This window comes from Euphorbia lathyris, chromosome 8, assembly GCF_963576675.1.
Source record: "Euphorbia lathyris chromosome 8, ddEupLath1.1, whole genome shotgun sequence".
Taxonomy (NCBI): domain Eukaryota; kingdom Viridiplantae; phylum Streptophyta; class Magnoliopsida; order Malpighiales; family Euphorbiaceae; genus Euphorbia; species Euphorbia lathyris.
Window position 1 is genome coordinate 34150001 of NC_088917.1, and position 24820 is coordinate 34174820.

A 24820-nucleotide genomic window follows, 5' to 3' on the forward strand; every position below is an offset into this window, starting at 1 on the left:
TGCCAAGCCTGAATAGATGGTCCTCTTAACTAACTAAGTCTGCTGAAAATTGTCTTGGATTCGTATGGGATAAAACGAACGGAATACTTGGAGTGAGAACTTTGGACCTGAATATTCTGAAGAAGACCAAGGCCCACCTTCTTCTCTTAATGCAGGCAAGGCATATCTCGTAAGAGCAAGTTGAAGCTACTTAGCATGGGACACATCAACTAAAGTGGCTTTTGAACGAGTGATGAAAAGCAGCTCTTCCCCACAAGAAAAGTAAGGAGAGTGAAAGACAAGAATACCCCCTTTTCGTGGGTCTTTAGGAAGGGGGATATATTCACTATTCATATGCCTCTCGAAATGCCGGACATCAGATATGAATTTTTTATTTAGGAACTTCACTGAAAGCTGGGGACAAATGCCACAGAAGTCAGACCGTAAAGAGCTCTTGTCGGCGTAACCATTGAAGAAGAATCCGCAGTGTGCTGCTAGGTTGTTTACAAATGTCCAAATGGTGAGTGAATAGCCGGTGAATGAAATTGAATCAGAATAGAATCTCCTGTTTGAGAATAAGCTGCTGGTGGAAAGAGGAATTTCACAATGTGCTATCGAATTCGCTTCATCGAATAGTTTGGCTCTTTGATAGAAGGAGGGAATGGAAGAATTGGACAAATAAATACTGTTTGCGACGAATATAGTGCAAGTCTTTTGGGTGGGGGATTTCCGCTCTTAGGGGAATATCCCCTCTTTGACACATCTATTAGACCGTGGGGCACGAACACGAAGGGCCCTCTATTGGGTTGTACTATTAAACCAAAATTGGGGCTATCCGCTAAGAATTACGGTAGAGCGGTTTATGAATGTCTTCGCGGTGGACTTGATTTTACCAAAGACGATGAGAACGTGAACTCTCAACCATTTATGCGTTGGCGAGACCGTTTTTTATTTTGTGCCGAAGCAATTTTTAAATCACAGGCTGAAACAGGTGAAATCAAAGGACATTATTTGAATGCTACTGCGGGTACATGCGAAGAAATGATTAAAAGGGCTGTATTTGCCAGGGAATTAGGAGTTCCTATCGTAATGCATGACTACTTAACAGGGGGATTCACGGCAAATACTAGCTTGGCTCATTATTGCCGAGATAATGGTTTACTTCTTCACATTCACCGCGCAATGCATGCAGTTATTGATAGACAGAAGAATCATGGTATACATTTTCGTGTACTAGCTAAGGCGTTACGTATGTCTGGTGGAGATCATATTCACGCTGGTACCGTAGTAGGTAAACTTGAAGGAGAAAGAGAGATCACTTTGGGCTTTGTTGATTTACTGCGTGATGATTTTGTTGAAAAAGATCGAAGCCGCGGTATTTATTTCACTCAAGATTGGGTCTCTTTACCTGGTGTTCTACCTGTAGCTTCAGGGGGTATTCACGTTTGGCATATGCCTGCTCTGACCGAGATCTTTGGAGATGATTCCGTACTACAATTCGGTGGAGGAACTTTAGGGCACCCTTGGGGAAATGCACCCGGTGCCGTAGCTAATCGAGTAGCTTTAGAAGCATGTGTACAAGCTCGTAATGAGGGATGTGATCTTGCTCGTGAGGGTAATGAAATTATCCGTGAGGCCGGAAAATGGAGTCCTGAACTAGCTGCTGCTTGTGAAGTATGGAAAGAAATTAAATTTGAATTCCCAGCAATGGATACTTTGTAATACACTAATTGACGTTCGTTCTCTTAATTGAAATTTAACTCGGCCCAATCTTTTACTAAAACTAAAAGGATTGAGCCGAATACAAAGATCCTAATACAAGGATCCTATTGTATATGTATACATTTTTCATAGATACATATTTAACTAAATATACAATATAAGAACAAGATTTTAAAGACAAAATAGAAGACTAAGCAACTCAAACCTTTCTATTGTTATCTTGGATCCACAATTAAATTAACCCTAAGGATCTATAGGATTGGTGTATTCTTTTCTATTCCCTAGTTTAGGGTAGCCAAGTATCACAACTTCTTATACCCATCCTGTATATTGTCCTTTTCTTTCCGTGTTGGAATAGAAACTTATTAATAGACGAGATTTTACAAAAAAAGTGTTTTTTTTCATATTTTTAGGAGAAAAGAAATATTACTTTTCTCAATGCGAATTTGACACAATATAACAAATTCCTTTTCTATTTATACTTATAAAAAAAATCGAAAACATGATTCCTTCATAACCATATCATATATAGTGAAGCGATACTCCGGGTTCTTACAAAAAAAGTAAAAGAGAATCATTTTTTTTGAATACCCACTCTTTTTTAGTTTCTTTTTTAGTTAATAATCCTGGTGATTGGATCTATATACTTATTCTGAGAGGAAATAAAATAGTTAAATGATTAATGACTATTCATCTATTTATTTTGATGGAAATAGTAGCAAGAAAGTTCTATGGAAAAATGGTGGTTCAATTCGATCTTATCCAATGTGGAATTAGGATACAGGTGTAGGCTAAGTAAATCAATGGATAGTTTCAGTCCTTTTGAAAATACCAGTATAAGTGAAGACACTATTCTAAATGATACAGATAAACACACCCATAGTTGGAGTAATAGTGACAACTCTAGTTCCAGTAATGTTGATCATTTAGTTGGTGTCAAGTACATTTGGAATTTCAGCGTTGATGAAACTTTTTTAGTTAAGGATCGTAATAGGGACAGTTATTCCATGTATTTTGATATTGAAAAGAAAGTTTTTGAGATTGAGACTTATTATTCTTTTCTGGATGAACTAGAAAGTTCTTTTTATAGTTATTGGTATTGGAATTCTAGTTATCTGAATAATGGGTCTAGGAGTGGCGACTCCCAATATGATCATTATATGTATGATACTAAGTATCGTTGGAATAATTACATCAATAGCTGCATTGACCGTTATCTTCGCTCTCAAATCAGTTCTATTTTAAGTGGTAGTAACAATTATAGCGAAAGTTACATTTATAGTTACGTTTGTGGTGAAAGCGAAAATAGTAGTGAAAACGAGAGTGCCGGTCTAAGAACTAGCACGAATGGTAGCGATTTAGCTATAAGAGAAAGTTCTAATGATCTCGATATAACTCAAAAATACAAACATTTGTGGGTTCAATGTGAAAATTGTTATGGATTAAATTATAAGAAATTTTTTAAGTCAAAAATGAATCTTTGTGAACAATGTGGATATCATTTGAAAATGAGTAGTTCAGATAGAATTGAACTTTCGATTGACCCAGGGACTTGGGATCCTATGGATGAAGACATGGTATCTCTGGATCCCATTGAATTTCATTCAGAAGAGGAACCTTATAAAGATCGTATTGATTCTTATCAAAGAAAGACAGGATTAACCGAGGCTGTTCAAACAGGCACAGGTCAACTAAACGGCATTCCCGTAGCAGTTGGGGTTATGGATTTTCAATTTATGGGGGGTCGTGTAGGAGTCTCCTTGTCTTATCTAGCCCTTCCTGGTCCTCGGTCTTTATGCCAAAAATCCCCCGGTTTTGACAAGTTGTCACTTTTCAGTGGGCTCGTTAGAAGGGAAATTGCTTTGTCAGCAATTTGACGGGGTTTCGATGTGGCAACGGGATTGATCGTTTCCGTTAGAGTTAGGTTACTCTTGAGTCTAGTAAGTCCGGTTGTGCGCAGTGTGAACCATAGAAGTCCACCCTAGGTGTATAGGAACAGCCTACCTGTTAGCAGCCGTCCTATTGATTGAGAGAAAACCGAATCAATTGGCTTTTTTTTTGCCCTAATGTTTCCGCTTGAGCCATCTAGCAGATAGATTAGATGGAGCGATCTCAGTTCATTTGCTTCTATTACGATTACTAGTTGATCGGATCGACTGATGGTGACATCTTCAACAGATTTATTAAGTGGAAGAAAGGATGAGTGGAGAACTACTTTTGTTTGGGATTTTGCAGCTCCAAGTTCATATTAGGCCTTGTGCTTGTTCGCTCATCAAGGAGACCTACGAGTACGTCTTTGACTTTGGTTTGGCTGGCCTTAGACCCACCGGCAAAGCTCTACTCTACGACATACGAGAAAAAGTTCAGGATGATGTGATCGAAGTAAACCTAGAGCTAGAGGCGGAAGAAAAGCATACTCTACTTTCTTTCCCTTTACCTAGGTGCAGCCCTAGGAACCAGAGCATTGATTGCACTACGTACACTAATTCACAAACCTAGTGTGGGGCTAATCGTTTTCATCTAACTTTGTTTTTTTAAAGTGAAAAGATAAAACCCCTAACCTAACTCTGCCAGTGGCTTCCAGCTCCAATCGCTAATACTCTATCATACTCTGGCTCCTTATGGTAATATGCCCCTATTCTCTAAGCTTAGACCATTTGGACCTCCAGCCGATTTGGTGACTTCATCAGATCCAGTAAAAGAATTCAGATATTCTGTTATGTGGCTTAGGTGTGACGTTCAACAATGTTGAACAATTCAGATATTATGAATAATTCTAATATAGGTAAAATTTTCAAGTGCCTAATCCAATAGTAGCCCAAATAATAATCCACAAAAGTTTAATTCATGGGAAGCAATCAAATTGTAGACATTTGTAAAAAAATATTTTGACAAAATTTGTGTTAGTGATATTTTTAAAATATGCTAATTTTCAACCTTGACGTGTCTAGACGAAACAAAGGCTTGAGATTAAAGTTGTTATGTCGGGATTAAAATGGTGTAAACTTTTTCAGATTTAACCCACTCGAATGGGTTCAAAAAATTATTGGGAAATGAATGGTCAAATCGGATTTTTTAAAGCAGAAAATCAAGAAGAATTTAATGAACTTTGGAGCAATAAATAGCTTGCATTCGGGGTCAGATTTGGGAAATAAAAATTTGAGGTTGAAGTTGGATTCCTGAAGAATATTTAGAAATCCAAATTAGGTGAATCGGAGGTCGGGAAGTCGGTAAAAGAAATTGTTGAAGTTTCCGGGTTGAATCTGGAATTTTAGAGCAGAAAATCAGAAGTTGTACTTGTGAAAATCGGGTTCTAGGTAGGCACTTTCAAAGTTGTTTTTAGAGGCTACAGAGGGTCGTTTTGAGTGAAATGAAATTTGGAATCTCAAGATTATATGGCAAGGAAGAGATTAAAATTAAGCTTACGGAAAATGATTGATCGTGGTCAGAGTAAATTCGAGAAAAGAGTTGTTCAAAACAGTTGTTTGATGTTATTAAATTCGATTAAAATCGAATAAATACCAAAAGCTTGGTTCCGAGACAACTAATCGTTCAGAATCAATGCATGACTTCTAAAAATGATATGGAAATGATTTGTAAACAGTGAAGGGTTCGAAAGTGGGGTTTGGAGGATCTCGGATTTACAAAAATAGCTTCAATCTAAGGAAGAAAACAACAACGGTCATCATTGATTTAGACTGAATTGGATTCAATTGAGCATTGAATAATGCTTATCTAGTCTAAATAATATTCTTGGAATAATCGGATTGGAGTTTGTCCAAATGGTTGTAAGAATTGGATTTGCTGGTATCGTTTTAAAGGTGGAGGGACTGAAGTGGATATTTTCCATGAAATGATTAAATTGAACAACTCTTTGTGCAGAAAAATGGAATGAAAGGAGCGACTTAGAGTGAGAAAATGAAAGGTTTAGGAGACTGTTTTTGACCAACTAAATACTAAGATTTACTGTTTGGGTATCCACGAAGAGATTAAGATTGATTTTGCCGGAAACAATGGCTCGTGGCGGGCGGAATAATTTTCGGAAAAAGACTGGTGAGAACAGTTATTTGATGGAATTAAGTTCGATTAAAATCGAATAAATTCCAAAAGCTTGGTTATGAGGTATTTGATCCGTTGGAATCAATGAATAGCTTGTATATATGATTTAGAAAAGGTTTGCAAACAGAAAACATCACAAAAATGAGATTTTGAGTGTTTCCTTCTGTGAGATAGATTTTGAAGCTAATAAGGTTGAAGATGGTAATGACAGATTATGAAATGAGCAAAATTAATCTAAATTGATTATTGAAGAACATATATTAGGCTTTAACTAGAGAGTTTGAATGATCAGATAGCAATTATATCGACTAGAATTGGAGAAACAATTATCGGAAGGTATGAACTTAATAACCAAGTTTTTGAGCTGAAACTGAGAATTAGTAATTGAAGAAGATGAACTTGAACCAGGAATTGAAGACCATAGGCACGAAATAGATAAGATAAGCAGTGATTTTATTGAGTTTAACTATTGATAGATAGATAGGTTGGTTGCTTAATTTGTTTTAATTGTCGATTGCAATGTCGGAACCAGAACCCAAACTAAGCCGAGGCTTAAATATTTAATAATAAATTTTTATAACGTTAAAAATATTATATCACGTAAAATTCAATATTTTTAACACAATAATTTGGGGGGCTAATTTTAACCGTGCGGTTGACGGTAAATTTTCAGTGCAAAAGTTTTTTAGCCTCCAACGCGTTAAAACTGTAAAAATGTTATCATTTTTTAGAAATTAACATTGAACGAATAGAAAATTAAACATACTTTTAAAAAGAAGATGAGGTTAGGGGGAGTTGAAAATAGGACATTTCAAATAAAAGTAAGCATCCTTAACCATCTCATCTATCTTTAAACATTGAAATAATATTATATAGAGTCAATATAATTCTCTCCAAAATATTATCAGATACCATTACTAAAAAAAAAATTTCTCAATTCTCCGACGGCCTGCCGGGGCTCAAGCCCACCCCAACCTCCCTAGCTCCGCCCCTGGTTGATTGGGTTGTATGTGTTTGAAAGGATGAATATAAACTCTATTTATAGCAAAATTGGATACATATTAACCTCATTAACTCCTATTTTCACTCATTCTCAATCCCATGACTTCATTTGGCAGATTGGAGGTGAAAATAGTACATCTTTGTTGAAGGAAATAACACAAAAAAATGCCATAAAAATAGTTGTTCGCAAGTTTGTGTTTTCTAATCCAACTTCAAAAATCCATATCTCTTTCAATACTTATCTGTTTTAGATCCGTGAGTAGTTACTGGATTTTGTTTGCCTCTCTAATTTCATAATTCCTTATCCTCTTACTAAAATTCAGTCATTTAATACCCTGAATAAATCATTAAAGTTGGCTGCTCGGATTTCCTAAAAAATAGCAGTTCTTTTCCTACTTTTGCATTCTTTTTATTTTATTCTCATTTTTTTTATTTCATCTCCATTTTATCAACTATATCATATAATTATAACTTATACTAAGTATTTACATAAAATAAAAAATAAAAATTACCCTCCAATAATTGCCCCCATATTTTATGTGTAATGCAATTTGTATAACAAATTAAAATTGCACATAAAAGAAGTCTTTCAATTCTAACCCTTAAGTTTTAATTTTCAAAAAATTGAACCCAACCTCTCAAAAAAAATCAATCAACACATTCCCACTTCCCAAAGAATTGTAAACAAAAGAATCCCCTCTTCACCTTCACTCAAGTTTTTTTACCGTTGGAACTCGAACTTGTGAATTGCATCGTCTGTGGCTTGAGCTTGCATCTAGGCCCTTATACTTTGGTGTGATTCTAGTTAATCCCGTCTTGGACAATACCGTAAAGCTGGCTACCTATTTATTTGATTTTGACTCCATTAAGCATCGTTTCCGTTCTCGCTCATTGGATTTATCTTAGAACTTGCCCCCACCGTCTTCATCGTGCATTGATCCGATGATAACTTGCTTGCATGGTTGTTTTTTACATTATGACAACTCCTTTTAACCCGTGTATTTTGGACTTAGTTGATCATGCCATAACAAGCTTCAATGTGTTCATGAATACTTCCACTGAAACTACCAAGGTTGGTCTCGTAATTTTTGATTCAATATCTCCTTGATTTTATTTCAGCCTCGTAAATTGGCTTTATTATTTCAGCGTGGTACTGAAATTTTGAAACTTGTAGAGTTGGTTTCAAGCTCGTAAATTTTTTCTTTTATCGCTTTTATTTTGTATTTTTTTTATCATTTATTCATTTTTATTTCTCGCTTTTTTCATCAATTTTTTCTTTTGTTTTTTGAATGAATCCAAAAAACAACAATATATTTTCTAGTTAATTAACATATTTACAAAAACTAACAACTAAAAAGATGTGAAAAGAAAAGTACAAAACATGAATAAAATGGATTATGTTTTTTTTTTTTTTTTGTTGGCAGAAATGCCAACTTGTTTTGGCCAAGAATGGCCTTATATAGACCATGTTATAAATAACAAAATCATGTTATCGCTTACTATAAGACGTCTAGTAACCTGGAATTGAAGAAGATGAACTTGAACCTGGAATTGAAGATCGTAGGCATGAAATAGACAAGATAAGCAGTGATTTTATTGAGTTTAACTATTGATACGTTGATTGTTTGATTTGTTTTGGTTGTTGATTGTGTTGTGTGTGTTTGAAAGGATGAACACAAGGTCTATTTATAGCAAAATTGGACATTCATTAACTTCATTACCTCCTATTTTCACTCATCCTCAATCCCATTACTTCCATTGGCAGATTGGAGGTGAAAATCATGCATCTTTGTTGAAGGAAATAAATAACACAAAAAATGCAATAAAATAGATGTCCACGAGTTTGTTGTCGTGTTTTCTAGTCCAACTTCAAAAATTCATATCTCCTTCGATACTCGTATGTTTTAGCTATGTGAGTAGTCCCTAGATTCGTACGTCTCTCTAGTTTCATAATTCCTTTTCCTCGTACCAAAATTCTATCATTTGATACCCCGAAAAATCGTCAAAGTTGGTTGCTCAGGTTTCTTAAAAAATAGCATTTTTTTTCCTACTTTTGCATTCCTTTTCTTTTATTCTCTTTTTTATTTTTTATTTCTTTTTTCTGTTTTCTTATTTTTATTTCATCTTCATTTTACTAACTATATCATATAATTATAACCTAGGTTAAGTATTTACATAAAATAAAAAATAAAAATTACCCTTCAATAATTGTCCACTCTTTAATGTGTAATGCAATTTGTATAACAAATTAAAATTGCACATAAAAGAAGTCTTTCAATTCTAACTCTTAAATTTTAATTTTGAAAAAATTGACCTCACACTCTCAAAAAATTTCGCTCAACACACTCCCACTTCCTAAAGAATTCTAAACAAAAGAACCCTCTCTTCACCTACCTTCACTCAAGTTTTTTACAGTTTAAACTCAGAACTTGTGAATTGAATCGTGAGTGACTTGAGCTTGCAGCTACGCCCTTATACTCCGGTGTGATTCTGGTTAATTCCATCTTGGGCTGGACCGTAAAGTTGACGACCTATTTATTTGATTTTGACTCCACTGAGCATCGTCGCCATTTTCGCTCATTGGATTTTATCTTTTATGATCTAACTTGCCCCCATTGTCTTCATCGGGCATTGATATGATCATACTCGCATGATTGTTTTTTACATTATGACGGCTCCTTTTAGTCCGTGTACTTTGGTCCTAGTTGATTGTGCCATAACAAGCTTCAACATCTTCATGGCTACTTGCACTGAAACCGTCAAAGTTGGTCTCGTAATTTTCTATTCAATATCTCATTGATTTTATTTGAGCCCCATGCATTGGCTTTATCATTTTAGCACGGTGCTGAAATTGTTGGACTTGTAGAGCTTGTTTCAAGCTCATGAACTTTTTCTTTTGCCGTTTTTTTTCGTTTTTCTATCATTTATTTATTTTTATTTCTCGCTTTTTTACATCTTTTTTTTTTGTTTTTTTGAACGAATGCAAAAACAACAATATATTTTCTAATTAATTAATCTATTTACAAAAACTAACCAAAAAATGTGAAACGAAAAGTACAAAACATGAACAAAACGGAAATGCCAACTTGGCCACGAATGACCTTATAGACCATGTTTCTTAATTTGTGTGAAATACCCTAGGATGACTTATATAAGAGAATAAAATGAGTATTTTGCATTTTTTTAGTCTTTATATACATTGGATTTTTATTATATCTTTAATTCATACAAGTTAAAATGTGGATAAAATATTATTTTTCATATTATTCTTTTAATCTCGGTTGAACCTCTAACTCTTGGTCAAACCTTTGAGCCTTTTTTTTTCCAACCGGTCTTGATAACCATGGATTTTATTCGACTTTGACTGACTGATTCATATGAAAATATATTATTTTCATTTTGTGCTTATATTACTTTCAACAAAACAAATACATGCATTTATTAAATAAAAAAAGCAGAAGGCTGAAATGTGAATAAAAAGTTTTTTTTCCGACTTAATAACATTGCCACAGTAAATATTATTTCATCAAGAAAATAGCAATTAAGCGTAATAATCGAGCCGAGGCGAGATTAGCTCGTTCATGCTCGATTTGTTAGAAAACTGACAAACTTGAGTTCGAACTTAACATTCCGTTCATAAGCTGCTCACGAGCCGCCCGTTAATTCAGTTCATGAACTTCGCTCTCGAACAATTCATTTACTACTTTCATTAATTATATTGACTTGAGATTTCTTTAACAATCTAGAAAATTAAAGGTTACACAAAACTATGTTATTTTACATTTCACCCTTTATAAGTTATGCTTGCTTACGAGTATGTTTATAAACATTATAATCGAACTTGCTCATTAACCTATAATCGATCTTGCTCGCGAGCTTTCGAGCCGAGTTTCGTCGTACTCAAGCTCAGCTCGTTTACAAATCGAGACGAACACGATCGAGCTTTTATTGAACCGAACACTGAACTGCTTATTAGCCCCTATTTCATTTACAGCCCTAATTAAGCAGCAGCAAGTATGCAGATTGCCGCAATATTATAAGCCCCTATTTCATAAAGAAAATGACATCCCTTTGAAGACAGACAATTTGATTGTATAATACTACTCCTGATTCGTGAATTTCTAAACTAAAACCTTTACATAGCAGCACCAAAGTTCTGCTCCCACAGGGCTCTGTCCCTCTCCAGGGCTAAAACAGCAGAGGCGCAAAGGTTTGAGTATTATTTACAAATTTACAACCATCCTAACTCCACCCACGCATAACTAGATCTGCCAATGTCTTCCTCTTCTATACTCACCAGCTCCCATTGCTAATCCTCTATCATACTCTCGCTGCTTATGGTAAGATACCCCTCTTCTCTAAGCTTATATAGCATAGCTACTGCTGCTGAATCATATGCGCTTTTCTTATCCGGTCTACCTTCACCTGTGCACTCAATGCACCCCTGATTGGGTATGTTCACCGTGATTTTTGTTACAAAATTGTTAAACCGCTCTATTGTTTTCCCATTTTCGATGTAGATTAAAGGAGTCCTGCAAGATGGAAAATTTTGTTAGAATGTAGCATTCGTATATACTCACTCTAGCCATATCAATATACAAGTGCCAACTGCCACACCTTGACTTCTCTTCTGTTGTGTCAATAACAGGCCACATCCAAGACGCTTTCTTACAGAGTTCGAAAAGAGTGCTTCTAGGTGCTCCTTTCTTCATGTTAATTGACTCTATAACTGCAAAAATGATTTTGATTTGATGAGATGAGATTTTACCTTCTATAGGATGTATTGTTGATGTAACAATTGAGTACAAAAAGAAGAGTATAAAGGTCATGCAGAAAGATGTAGTGTTTTTCTCGACAAGTGCAATGGTAATTCAGTTAATATGTCCAGAATAAGTTAAATGATGGATATATTCTTGAGGGTCTGTAAACTGTATTACGAAATAATCAGAGAGATGAACAATTTATTGGAATTTGCAGAAAAAGGACAAGGTAGGCAACTTTAACGGATGAAAAAGTAGACTCTTGCTTGCCAGAATCAAATTAAACATGGATGATGCATACCTAGGCCATCAGGATTGGGACTGCCAAGAACTCCGCATGATCCAGCCTGTGGTTGATTTTCTAGCTTCTGCTTTTTGTGCTTTGCCCCATTAATGCATTCGTCTGTTGAGTCTACAACATGACAACGATCTTGCTTCCTCTTCTTTGAATCACCCCATGTGTATATCATTCCTCTGCTCTGTTTGGTTATAATTAAAAATTATTAAGTCAATGTCAATGCAAGTATATCACAAATAATTTACACAACTAATGAAGTAATCCTAAAAGCATTCTGAGAACAAAAGTTAAAATACAGATGGCGAAGTTTCATCCATGATATTTCCTAGAGTAAAGTATCGTATAGGTTTCAGATTGTATAAACTTTGATAAGTTAAAAAAAGAGCAAACCTCAAGGTCTTTCAACAACTGAGAGGCTGCTTTTCCTCTTGCAGCTTTTGTGTTCCGGTCATATCCATTTCCAACCAAAAGGACATCGTTAAGCTGTAGTCTAAGCTCAACATGCACAGCCTCATTCTGACTCGTATCTTTCTCTTTTACAAAATAACCAAGAGAATCACATAATTCGTTGAGTGTACGCCATGGAGCCAGCTCAAGATTTTGAGGAGTTGGAAGAGGAGATAATAGCGGCTTCCATACTTGCCACATTTGATCAAGGTTAAACCTTGTATCAATTAACATAGCCCCGGCAATACTTTCAAGCAGGTCTCCAAGAGCCTGTTGTAAATACAGGAGTTATCAGAACACATAACTTCAAGCAAGCAATAAAAACCAAGCTAACTGCTTAAGCACTTACCTTGGGACCATTTGGACCTCCAGCCGATTTGGTGACTTCATCAGATCCAGTAAAAGAATTCAGATATTCTGTTATGTGGCTTAGAAGTGCCGTTGAACAATGTTGAAGGTGCTCATACAGCTTTCTCCTTACAACAACTTGAGCAAAATTATCATTGCTGATACAAGCTGAACGCAAGTCCGTCAACTCACCAGGATCGATGCTGGTGTAACTTTGATACAGATGCCACGTAATAAGCAAGTCCACCACAGCATCACCAAGAAATTCAAGCCTCTGCCAACAATTGAAAAGTTAAAAAGTGTTGACTTACACATATCCAGTTGCAATACTTGAAATTCACGCAAAGTTATTTGGTTACCAACCAAGTGGTAGAAAAACACAAATGTCAAAAAGGAAAATACAAAAAGAGGACTATGTCAATTACAATTTAGTACCTCATAAGAATACCCAATTCCTTTTTCATGCATGGATGCGTGTGTCACGGCCTCTTGCAAGAGGAACTTCGAAGAAAAGGTATAACCAAGTTTCAACTCTAGGCTCTCAAGCTCATTCTCTTTTGGTTCATAAGATCTTAGTGAAGCACGGATAATGGCTTCATCTACCAATGAAAGATCAAATTGTATATCCATGCCAAGCCACTTCATCAGATGAAGTGATGCTACCAGTCCTCCACTGACATAGTACGCACCTATCATGGCTTCAACACAATCAGATATAGTCTTTGAACACATCCAACGGTGGCCCATAGAACAGCATGTGACAAGCTTAACTTGAGGGTCAGTGGTTCGAAATTTGGTATCCAAAGGCACCTCTAATGTATCAACACCGCAATTACAGGGAACATAGTATGTTGGTAGCTGCCCAGGAGCAACCCAAGAACGAGGAATGAATGCACTATCTCTTATATATTCCTGTCAGATGAGAAAGCACAGCATGAATTCTTATAGATTTTGCACAATTGATCGAGTGAAATACAGATACACACACTTTAATAAACAAAAAAAAAATCGGTACCGGTTTGAAATAAGCATATCAGATAGCTTCAATAGTAGAAAGGATTATCAGATACATGAACATAAAAACTTTATTTAGAACTTCTGAATTACTTAGGCATGAATTAAGAAATCATAATTTTCAAATAAAGAATACTAGAACAGATGACTTTCCTATAAAGAACTTTCCACGTAATTGCTCAAAATTCAGAATCTTCATAAATACCTCAAAAAGATAATTAAGTCAAGTACCTGTAGTTTGCGACCTATCCCAAATTTATGTAAGGTCGAATTACAAATTGTCTGTATGCGCCGATCACTCAGTTGGCCCTCATGTTTCGTGGGATATCTTAGGAAGAGGTCACAGCTCACAGAATACTTTAAAACAGAATCCCCAAGCAACTCGAATCGCTCCATGGAAAAAGTTTCAGAAGCTCTTTGTGTTGTTAGAGCTTCCAATATCTGATGGCAAAAAGATTACATTGCATGAATCAAAAAGTGAAAGACTTGTAAATATACAACCGAATCAAGCAAGCAAATTAACTGGTTTCTGGGACCTACCAACGAGCTTGGGATATAAAAGTTGGGAGCACCACAGTCAATCTCTTTTCTTAGTTGACTGGCTAACATCAGAGACTCCAGACGGTGCATCAGAGAAGGCAGCAGATAAAACGATTTTAGAATCTGAGCTGGAATTTCAACACTGACTAAAAGTTCAGGTGGCATGTGAACAAATTGTCTCTGCTTTTCGTCAACCGCTTTCTTTTTTGAAGTATCTAATCAATTAGAAAAACACATTAAAAATCAGGTAACTACAGAAAAACTGCATTGCTCAGAGTTCTTCCAGTTGGACAAATGTCTTTAGTCTGTTAACAATGACCACTAGCAGAGCTGCAGTAGGCAGGAGCAGCAAAGAAAACTAAAAACAAAACGAGAAAATAACTCACCAAACTGGTATGTTTAGTTTCTTTACACCAATTTCATGTTTGGGTTTTCATTATTGAGAAACAGTAGTTAACAAAACCAAAAGTAATGATGCATATGTTATTCACTCTAATTAACAAACCGAAAACCTTGTTATCTACACATCTTTTAATATTGTTTCATGCATGAGTAGAGATTTTGTAACATAATAATAAATTTTATGTGCATATTGGTTGTTCAATATTATTCTCTATATAACTTGTCAATTACTGTTTGCAAATTTTTATATCAAGTAGATGGTTGTTCAATATTATTCTCTATATAACTTGTCAATTACTGTTTGCAAATTTTTATATTGTTTCATGCATGAGTAGAGATTTTGTAACATAATAATAAATTTTATGTGCATATTGGTTGTTCAATATTATTCTCTATATAACTTGTCAATTACTGTTTGCAAAATTTTATATCAAGTAGATGGTATAAAAATTCTAATTAATAGGTAAGAAGGATTTATGTTGTTGGATTGTGATTGTACAAATATTTATCAATGTCCGTTGTTACTCTAGTAGGTAGTACTAATGTAAGTAAAACGTGCTACCGTGAATATAGTGTTAAACTTTCATGACAAAACGGTTTTTTTTTTTTTTTTTTTTTAATTTGGTTTGTATGTAGGCAGTAACAAAATTATTATTTAGGTTTTATATATGGCATTTGGACTTAAATTCAAGTTTATAAATTAAATTGAGTCCAAATGAGGATAATTAATAATCTTGAACTTGGTTCAACTAAAAAACAAGAAGTCAGCCCATACGACTGGACTTTAGGGGTGCTCATTGTCAGTTGACCAATCCATTAAGCAAGTGCAAGATTATGTCAATTAAACATTATATAGAAAACTTAAACCTAGTCCGTTATAATCAGTTAACCTACTGTTTCCATCATTAACCTACATTTTTTGTTTTTAATCATTAATAGTGTTTCATAAAAATAGAGTACTAAAAGTGGAATTATTAATTAATCACTAAAAGCTTAAGTCTAATTATAATGCCAAATAAAATTATAAAATAATATAAGCACATAATATATCATAAATTTAAAATAAAGATATAACAAACAACAGTCATAGATTATAAGTAGTCAACAAATAAATTTGAAGTTTTTAAATACTTTTAACAAAAACCCTTGTATAATATATATATGTAACTTCTAATACCATCATTTAACTTAATAGATTAATTTTAATTTTAATATTTATATTTATAATTTTTATGTGATAAATAAAACCAATTTAATTAATTTTAGAACACCTTATAATGCTAATATGTTAAGAACTTCTATCGAACCTTCATCATTGTTAGAAAGCAGGTTGTGTGGCTTATGGCTTTGCTTTAGCAGTAACAAATGCTGCCCAGGATGCCTCAGTGCAATTCCATACCTAACAAGATAATAGTTTTCTGAAGTCAAACAAGGATGCCATAAACAATTCCCAGGGGGTTAAGATATTCAGAAAAGATTAAAAAAAAAAAAAAAAAAAAAATCATCTAGAAACATAAATAACCTACTTTTTGTCGAAGTACTCAACATATGAAGAATACTTCGTTGGTTCACCAGGACTGTGCTCAAACGGACTCTCAGCTGTATCACTCACCAGGTCAAGAACAGAGTATATTTTTCCAGTGTGAATTGCCACTGCCACCGTATTTTTCACCTTATCTACATCAGCTAAAATATTAGCAAAGTAGATAGAGTTGGAACTACCACACTCTGTAATAGATGAGCCAGCTCTACAAGGTGATGATTGTTCCCCATCAACACCTGAGTAAGAATTCTTCTTCAGAAATTCTACAGCCTCAGTGCAAGCAATCATTCCCCTCCAATTTATTTCCAAGGATTCATCAGTTGAAGCACCAAGTGTCTCAAGCGGTAGTAGCAAATACATGTTTGACGAGTCCCAAAGTGAACCTGTTCCTTTCTGAAGCAAAAATTCTCTAGGCGGTTTAGATTTCGAGCCCGTAAACAACTTCCCAAATAATCCATTGAAAAAAAGTTCATGGCAGCATTTTGCTTTGGCTATCTGATAAAGAACAGAAACAAAAAGGGAATTCAATTAAAACTTCCTAAACCAAGTCTTGTCCAAAAAACGAGCATATATTTTTACCTTTTCAGCATCTAATTGCATTTGTCCACAAGAAGAAATAGAAGCCTTAACTGTCTTTCTGAGCAAGAAAAGATCCAATTCAATATTTCCAACATCATCATCAAGCTTTGATTCAGTTAGAAGAACGAATCCAGGAAAAGTCTCGCTGATAATACTACAAGAGAACTGAAACTTGTATGCATGAAATGTGGCTCCATCAAGCTTCCCTCCCCAGTTCCCAGATAACGCATGAATTCTGGTTGTTCCATGCAATTCCTTCCTTTTTGTAGTTCCTACAGAATGTTAGTTTTGGAATTGAGAACAGATGTGCAAAAGGGAAAAGCAAGCAGAGACAAATTGATACAAAAAAGAGAGAATAAAATACAAACACAATCGTGCTTGAACAGCCACAGGTACTATCTCATCTTCAGAATTCAAATCCCGAGTACGTTAGCATAACTAGATTAAATAATCAATGATTGTTAAGCATTTCCATTTCATTCTTTGCCAGGTAAAATTGTACTTTGGAACTGAGGTGTTTTTGTTTAATTACTCTCTCCACTAGTGCTTTTAGTTTATTTCAGCTAATGTTCCACCAAAATGCTCCTCAAAATTCTCAAATTGCTACAAACTTCATATGAACAGAATGTTGACATGCATACATATATACCTGCTCCTGCAGATTCTTTAGTTCCCAAACTACTATTACTTTCTATAGGCTCTCCGATTGAGGGAACTAGATGATCATCCAGGGCACCCATTTGATGTAGCTTCTTACAAGCTTCCAAACATACAAGGTGCTTTGCCAAGTTTTGACTCCGACATAGAGGACCAGCTATTGTTTGAAAAGCTGCACTGGCAGGTAAGTTCAGTGTACACTGGCATGATTGTTCCAAATGTTGGAACTCAAAAGTAGGCCTCGGTGTGTAATACCTAATAAAATGGTGCAGCTGATTAAAATTAAAAGGAAAGTCGGGGACTTGTGCAAAAGGAAAGTGCTGTTTACATATACATTTCTATACCTATTAGCAGGAAGCTTGGCACAGTATCGGTATATGAGGTTAACACTAGATTCTTCAGTAACAGATGCTCCAGTCACATCCACAACATATGCTTTGATTTCCTCAGATGTACATGCCTTCGGAGTCCAAACATCAGGATCTCTATTTATAGCTGTATTAGTCATTAGCCATTCACTCCTGATGAAATCAAATAGTAGATCTTTTTGTCCTGTGTTTCCCCTACAGATATAAACACATTTATCATTTTTCTACTTCTTCATTGAATGAAATACAAATGTAGCAGTAATTACGGAGTCAACCTACTACCGTAACAAACACTAAAAAGAGACAAACCATGTATATTACAACAGAAAGGCCATCACCTCTCAAGCATCATGATGTATTGGGAATCACTCTGTCTAGCTCGCCCTCGAGACTGAACATAACAGCAAACAGTCTTTGGCAAATCAAAACATATTACACAAGAGCAGTTTCGCACAGAAATTCCCTCCCTCAGCACATCAGTGGAAAATAATAGGTTAAGCTGCAAATGGGGTTATTCATCAGTTACTAGTTACCCAAACACCATAATTTCGTATGAATTAATTTATGAAATGTATGAAGACACCTTTCCGGAGGAAAATGATTCCAGTGTTTCCTTTTGCGTTTTAGGTTTCAATGCATCGTTTGATGAATTAGTTCCGGTAACATATGAAACAGCGAGATGCCCTAAAACTGCAACTTTCTTCACAAATCTTTCAATTACTTTAGCAGTAAGTATTTTATCCACAAATATGAGGCACAATATTTCCGTAGCTTCTCTGCAACAAGAAAAGATGGAAAAGAATTGACAGCCAATCACACTAAAAGAAACATACAACCGATTTTTCATTACCCGAAAGATAGGAAAAGTTGAAGCAGTTCATATAGCTTTGGAGATATTTGACCCATATTTATTGCCTTTATGAAGTCAAACTGATGATCCAGGAAATTATCCGCACCTGAGTAAAAGAAAAGTATGTCTTTTAACCAAAAAGTAAAAAAACCACACACAGAGCAGGAACCTAACACAGCAGATTGCCTTAACTGAACCAAGCTAATGGACTGCAGAAATATATTATAATAAGTGCCACACAAAAAGAAAAGAAAAAGAAAAGGCTATAAGTCCAATTTAGCCCCTAAACAATCTATAAGTCCAATTTAGCCCCTAAACCTACAATTGCCAGCCAATTTAGCCCAAAATTACCTCCACGGCCAAACTCCCCATGCTTAATTTTTCGGCTAATTCAGTCCAGCTCGTCAGTCAACTCAGTGTTTCACAAATGCCGAAAAGGGCAAGTCAAGTCAATGGGTTGGACTGAATTTGGGCAAAAAAGTCATTTCTGGCTAAATTAGCGTCAACTACAAGTTCAGGGGCCAACTGGCACTTGTAGCCAAAAGAAAAGAGAGAGAAAAAAGGTGAAGAATTAGAAAAGGATCTTGGAAAAGCTACTATTTCATGTAGACCTGCAAGTTAAAAGAGACTTTATTTTCAAGATATGCATACAAGAATGTCGACCAGTTCTAAACTACTAAGGCTGCAGAAGCAGGAAAACAAGTTCAAATGTGAAATGCTAACTGAATAATTCCTTTAGCAATGAAATAATGCAACAAACCACTCAAAAAAAAATTGCCATTTTCCATCAAATGAAATTAATTCCCTGCATAATTTTTAAAGCCAAAATAATCATCTTTTTAGAGATATTTCATCATTCGCCATAGGAATAATTTACTCATTCGAAATGTTTTCCTTATGATAACAGAAAGTAGAGGGAATAAGAGTGTAAGAATGAGGCAAGTGGGTAGGGAGGTTGTTGTGAAACTATTTTCTTTGAACTTTTAAGTATGGCTTGCATAGCAAATGAAATTAATTCCCTGTATAATTTTTAAAGCCAAAATAATCATCTTTTTAGAGATATTTCATCATTCGCCATAGGAATAATTTACTCATTCGAAATGTTTTCCTTATGATAACAGAAAGTAGAGGGAATAAGAGTGTAAGAATGAGGCAAGTGGGTAGGGAGGTTGTTGTGAAACTATTTTCTTTGAACTTTTAAGTATGGCTTGCATAGCAAAACCCTTCCATTGTATCAGAATCTGTCATTCATAGATAGGCAGCCTAAGTGCAGATAATAACGGCAGAGATGGTGTCCTATGGTAGATATTTAACCTTAATTAAAAGTGTCAAAGTCAGAAAAGAAAGAAACAATTATGCATCTTTGAAGATGTGAAAGAATCAATCATTCATTAATCTCCCAGTGTTTACTCAAAAGTTGGGAATGTTTGAATTGAAAATTGTTGACAATGACTCTTGCAATAGCTTAGTATTATGAAACAATTGATGGAGCTTCATAGACTAAGTAGAGGAAGAAAGCATCAATAATGTGAGAAGTAATCAGAGGACATTGAATGCATGAAACTTCCAGAACTAGAAAATAAATAAACAAAGGAATCTCTAAAAGAAACAAAAAGTTTGAGATATTTGAACAGAAAAGTGGACAGAAACTCAATCTCAAAGATGGCTTATAATAGAAAAACACTGATATATTGATATATATAGGACAACAAAGATGAGAAAATGATAAAAATGGATAGAGCTAACCCTCTAATCCCCACAGGAGAAATCTCCATCTCTACTGAAGTAGAGCCACTGCTAAAGGCAGCCAAACAACCCAAAACCATCCTCCTTTCCTTCTCTATATAACATAACTTATATACTAATTACTCATACCAGAAATGCCACTGTCCTACACAACTCACCAGTAGGGGAAGAAAGTATCACCATTAATAGAGTGATTCGAGCCATATGAAGCGCAAGCATAGGACATTGGATAACAAAAACATCCAGGCTAAAAATTAAATAAACAATATAAATCTTCAAACAAACTCAAGAAAATTATCGTTATCTTGGAACAAAAATCAGTAACTTTAAGCAAAAAATAGCATACCATGTGATAAAGACACTGCTATTATGCTTAATACTTCCTCAAGGAAAAATTTATGCTGTGCAGAAATTTCTCTATAGGGTCCACATTCCTTAATGGAGTTGGGGATATTCTCTAGACAAACTTTGACAGCCTACAAGCAAGAAGTATTACAACCAAAAGAGAAGATGAATGTTAAGAGCTTTTATCTTGAATGGGGGACAAGTCATAAACAAAATGTTAACAAAATTGCAATTAAAATAGAGGAGAGTTAACAATGGATCACCTCATAAGTACATATGAGGCCAAGATCTTCCATACAACCCAAAATTTTTGTATAGTCATTGGACAGTCGCTGCCGCAGTACCTTAAGTTTTTCATCCACATCTTTGTAATTGCTACCTGTTGATCCTTGCAAATTTAGCATTGCAGCATCAAACTGTCCAAACAAATAAAAGTATCTTAGCATCTCCTCGGGCAAAAAAAAAAAAACAGAGAAAAAAAGAAGCTTTTGCTAACTGAAACTGCTTAATATATATGCATTTACAGAGTGTAACAATACCTTGGACCATGAGGATTCAATCTTCGATTTTAAATCTGAGAGATCAAACTGCTCTTTGTCATAAAATCTACATTTTTCTCTCGCAGACGGAACATGTAAATTTAATTCAGCTTTGTCTTCAATTGTATAAATCTGAAGCACAAAAACAAGCAAGAAGTGGTGTCATGATTAAAAAAAATTGATGATACATGCAGGGCAAGCACAATCTGATCAAAAGATACCTGGGAATCCAATAGGCTCTCAAGATCTAATAATTGATCTTTACAATCCATAGATGAGGAGACACCTAGATTCAATCATTGACAGGAATAGCTTCAGCAAACACAAACTTGATAGTAAATGCAAACCATAAGCGCCCCAAAAGGATAAAGCAACTTGGCAAACAATGACAAGCCAGACCTGTATACACAAAAGGCAATCTCTTTCTGGATCATAGTTCTCAAATCCAGATTTCACTCGTGAATCGAATAGTAAGATTCAGTTCAAATTCTTAATATTATAAAAAAAATAAAATATTTACCATGTTGGAATTAAAATATTATGAAATATTAGTCTAGAAATGCAATTTTAATTTGTAAAAAAAAAATCATATAAACCAAGTACTTAAAATTCAAATTTTATGAAATATTGGTCTAGACATGCAATTTTAATTTGTAAAAAAAGTCATATAAACCAAGTACTTAAAATTCAAATCTAATGCAAGTAGGAACCCAATTCATTGAGTTTAGAACTTAGTAGAGTTTTCAGAGTCTTGTTGTATCTTTAGGATGATTAAAAACCATGAAATCATGATCAACTATTTTTGGTTTTGAAATTTTGAAGAAAGTTGTGTAAGTGTAAGTGCTCCACAATGGAAAGAAAAGAAGGAAGTTTGATGAAGGACGATGGAATGGAATTAATCTGTTGATTTATTCTACAAAGAGTCCTATGTAATTGTAATTTGGAAAGTCACAACAACTCACAAGTTTTATTGTAATCTGTCTTGATTCTTAGAATTTTAATTATTGATTTTTTTTTCATTCATTTAGTTTAATCCTTATTGGTTGTTTGCGCACAAAAAGTCATTCCTCCCTTTAATTAAACTTGACATATTCCAAAATTGTAAAAACTCTTAATTGCCGCTGGTTTTTTCCTCTTAATTCATGAATCGGTGGAATCGGACGACTCGGCCGATTCACATTCTGCCTATAGAGTCGACTTGAAATGGAGCCGACTCTACTCGAATGGTAAATTATCCAACTTAAAACACATGTACAAATTTCAGTTTAAGAAACAACTCTTCACGGATATGAATAATAGTAAAGCCAAGGTCAAAACCACAAAAAGTAATGAGATTTTCTAAGTTGCATAACAATAATATATGTTCTCAGTTAAAGAATGTTCTATTTCCCAGTAGAAATAATATGACATAGAGAAACACAATCATCAAACACCAAGCATCAGAGCAAGGAACATTGATTTGAAGCTAAACAGTGAATGCACTCAGCGAGATGCTACAGTTGAAATCAAGAGCTAAACAAATGGATCATAGACATACAATACAAGGTTAAAAAAGAAACTATTTGGAGTCAATTTCATGTTCTACTTTTTAGGATGATTCAGTCAAAAAAAAAAAAAACATGCCACCATAAAGAAAAAGCTTATACCTTTTCTAACAACCGGGGATGCTGTCATTCCAAATACCTTTGGCTTGTTAATTGATTTGCGATAGAATTCCTGATCCAAACAATAGAATGTTATTTTTCATCATTAAAGAAACAATTCAGATATTTCTAGAGGGAAAAAAAAGAATCAGAGAGTAAAAAGAATCATAAAAATGAGATCTAACCTTCATTATTTTTGTATAAGGGTGATTACGAGTAGCGTGATGGCACTCATCAATTATAATCAATGATACCATTTCTAGATTCAAGAATGCCTTTCTCAAGGCATCCAAAAGGATCTGTGGTGTCATCACGAATACCTACAAGGTAAGAAGAAACCATATGATTTCTCATTACTCTGACATCAACATAACCAAGTTCCAACTTTTAAACATGGATCACAAATTCATAATCATGGAACACTGTCTGCACGGCTTTTCTCATTTATTATCCTTGGTTGCTCATTCTCTACAATTGCAGCACTAAAGTGGCAATGAAAATGGAAGAAAAACAATCAAATTACATGAACTATAGAGTAAATTCAGGTAAGGAGAACTTCTTTGGTTATGAAGGAAAACTGAATTAACTTATGCTGGGATCAAGTACAACCACAACTAGCAGAAAGCTGTTCAGATATGCAACATTGGCTGTGTGTAAACCAGTAACACAGTTGTATGAATAGACTGACATGTATAAACAGAGAGAACAGATGGATTTGAGTTGTTAATAAGTAAACTTACATCGTGCTCAGCAATCTCCTTTTCCCATGACTGCAGAGTCCAGTCGTCTACACCCTTGGATCCATAGTACTCTTCGACATCCAAATTCGTATTGTCTTTAATAATCACACCTTGCTGCATGCAGAAAATGGCATAATTCTCGCACATAAACCACTAACATAGATAGCCACATTGAGAGGGAAAGCATTGAAAAGATAACATAGAAACAACAAAAGATAGGAAGAAAAAAAAAACCCCAAATTTGGAAAGAACACATGCCTGTTTGACAAGAACAACGGTGGGTGCTAAGAAAATAATCAATCTCTTATCTCCAGCGGACTTTATAGCTCCGCCAATTTCTCTGATCAGCATCACTGCAATCATAGTCTTTCCAGCGCCGGTTTCCAACACGGCCAAAGTGTTTCTCTTCATAGCCACATCAAAAACCTCCTTCTGGTAGCTGTAAAAAACAAAGAAAAATCAGAATGCAACCACAAACCACGTTTTAATCACAAAACTCAGTGAAGTTTTCAACCTTCTGGGAATGAAGTCCCCGCCAGAGGCGGGAGGAACTGATTCTTGAGTAGCATCAGGGGCATTTGAACCCAAATCCGATGATTTGCTCATATCAGTGAAGCTTCTCCTGCTATTAACTTTTTGTATGAGAAGAAGAATTAAGAAGGAATAAGAAAGGCGTGAACAAAAGAACGGGTTGGAAAGAAAAGTACAGTTTTTGTTGTTTGGAATTGAATGTTGTTGAAAGCAAGTTTCTTCTTAATTCGCAAAGGGATTGCTGTGTCTGATCCGTACTCTGTGAGTTTCAGCCTTTCAGGAGAAGCGAAAGAAAAGCACCGGAAAGAAAGTACTGTTTGGGGAAACGATTCTTTCTCTCCGCCGCTAAACTCGAAGTAGAAGCAGGACCAGAGAACTTCTTTTATATATACATATAAAGAAGGTGCAATTCACGCGCCTACTCCGCCTAAAACCAAATATCTTATTTGGACTAGGTTGTGTTTGACTTTCCGTTACATGTTTCCTAATTAAAACTTTTATTACTTTATGCTTTGTTTGGAACGTCGGAGGTTAATGCACATAAGAGTTAAAGGAGATAATGGAAATGGAAGGGAAGTGATGAAAAAAAAGAAAGTTAAAAATTAACTTTGTTTAAGAGCGTATATAATGTAAATGGAGTTAAATGTTTAACTTCGTTTGAGAGTTTAAATATAAAGGGGAAAGAAAGTTAAATTTACTCTGCAGAGA

General features: G+C 34.9%; 3 protein-coding genes across 4 annotated transcripts in view; 2 read left to right on the forward strand and 1 right to left on the reverse strand.

Moving 5' to 3' along the window:
* The window catches only part of LOC136203915 (ribulose bisphosphate carboxylase large chain), a 2148-nt gene extending 361 nt beyond the window's left edge, over positions 1 to 1787 (forward strand). Inside the window, exon 2 of the mRNA XM_065995138.1 lies at positions 616 to 1787. Within this exon, the coding sequence (XP_065851210.1) occupies positions 616 to 1701 (1086 nt within the window). The 3' untranslated portion in view covers positions 1702 to 1787. The remainder of the gene's footprint in view (positions 1 to 615) is intronic.
* Positions 1788 to 1937: 150 nt separating this feature from the next.
* Positions 1938 to 3578, forward strand: LOC136203916 (acetyl-coenzyme A carboxylase carboxyl transferase subunit beta, chloroplastic-like). Its single transcript, XM_065995139.1, has one exon. The coding sequence runs from the start codon at positions 2433 to 2435 to the stop codon at positions 3576 to 3578; it is 1146 nt and encodes a 381-aa protein (XP_065851211.1). The 5' UTR covers positions 1938 to 2432.
* Positions 3579 to 10631: 7053 nt separating this feature from the next.
* LOC136201990 (endoribonuclease Dicer homolog 3) lies at positions 10632 to 24473 on the reverse strand. Of its 2 annotated transcripts, none has more exons than XM_065992392.1 (26): positions 24289 to 24473; positions 24096 to 24203; positions 23840 to 24020; positions 23582 to 23695; positions 23027 to 23161; positions 22845 to 22914; positions 21420 to 21484; positions 21199 to 21330; positions 20923 to 21075; positions 20661 to 20790; positions 18569 to 18674; positions 18302 to 18494; positions 18057 to 18217; positions 17695 to 17913; positions 17343 to 17605; positions 16694 to 16965; positions 16098 to 16609; positions 15879 to 15970; positions 14170 to 14384; positions 13861 to 14070; positions 13051 to 13527; positions 12617 to 12889; positions 12211 to 12537; positions 11824 to 12001; positions 11380 to 11491; positions 10632 to 11294 (listed from the first exon to the last, which is right to left on the reverse strand). In XM_065992392.1, exons 2-26 carry the CDS (start codon positions 24185 to 24187, stop codon positions 11072 to 11074), a joined length of 4905 nt encoding a protein of 1634 aa, XP_065848464.1. In that variant the 5' UTR covers positions 24188 to 24203; positions 24289 to 24473; the 3' UTR covers positions 10632 to 11071. The 2 variants fall into 2 exon arrangements, with proteins under 2 accessions (XP_065848464.1, XP_065848463.1); XM_065992391.1 differs by having other exon boundaries at positions 24096 to 24206.
* Between the last annotated feature and the right edge of the window lie 347 nt (positions 24474 to 24820).

Bases quoted from the DNA above. Each gene is read 5' to 3' on its own strand.
- LOC136201990 (XM_065992392.1), bottom strand. From the start codon at position 24,187: ATGAGCAAATCATCGGATTTGGGTTCAAATGCCCCTGATGCTACTCAA. The intron at 23,162-23,581 runs GTAAGTTTACTT...CTTACCTTGTAG, and splicing joins AGGAGATTGCTGAGCACGAT to GTATTCGTGATGACACCACA. The intron at 21,485-22,844 runs GTATAAGCTTTT...GATTGAATCTAG, and splicing joins ATCCCCGGTTGTTAGAAAAG to GTGTCTCCTCATCTATGGAT.
- LOC136203916 (XM_065995139.1), top strand. From the start codon at position 2,433: ATGGAAAAATGGTGGTTCAATTCGATCTTATCCAATGTGGAATTAGGA.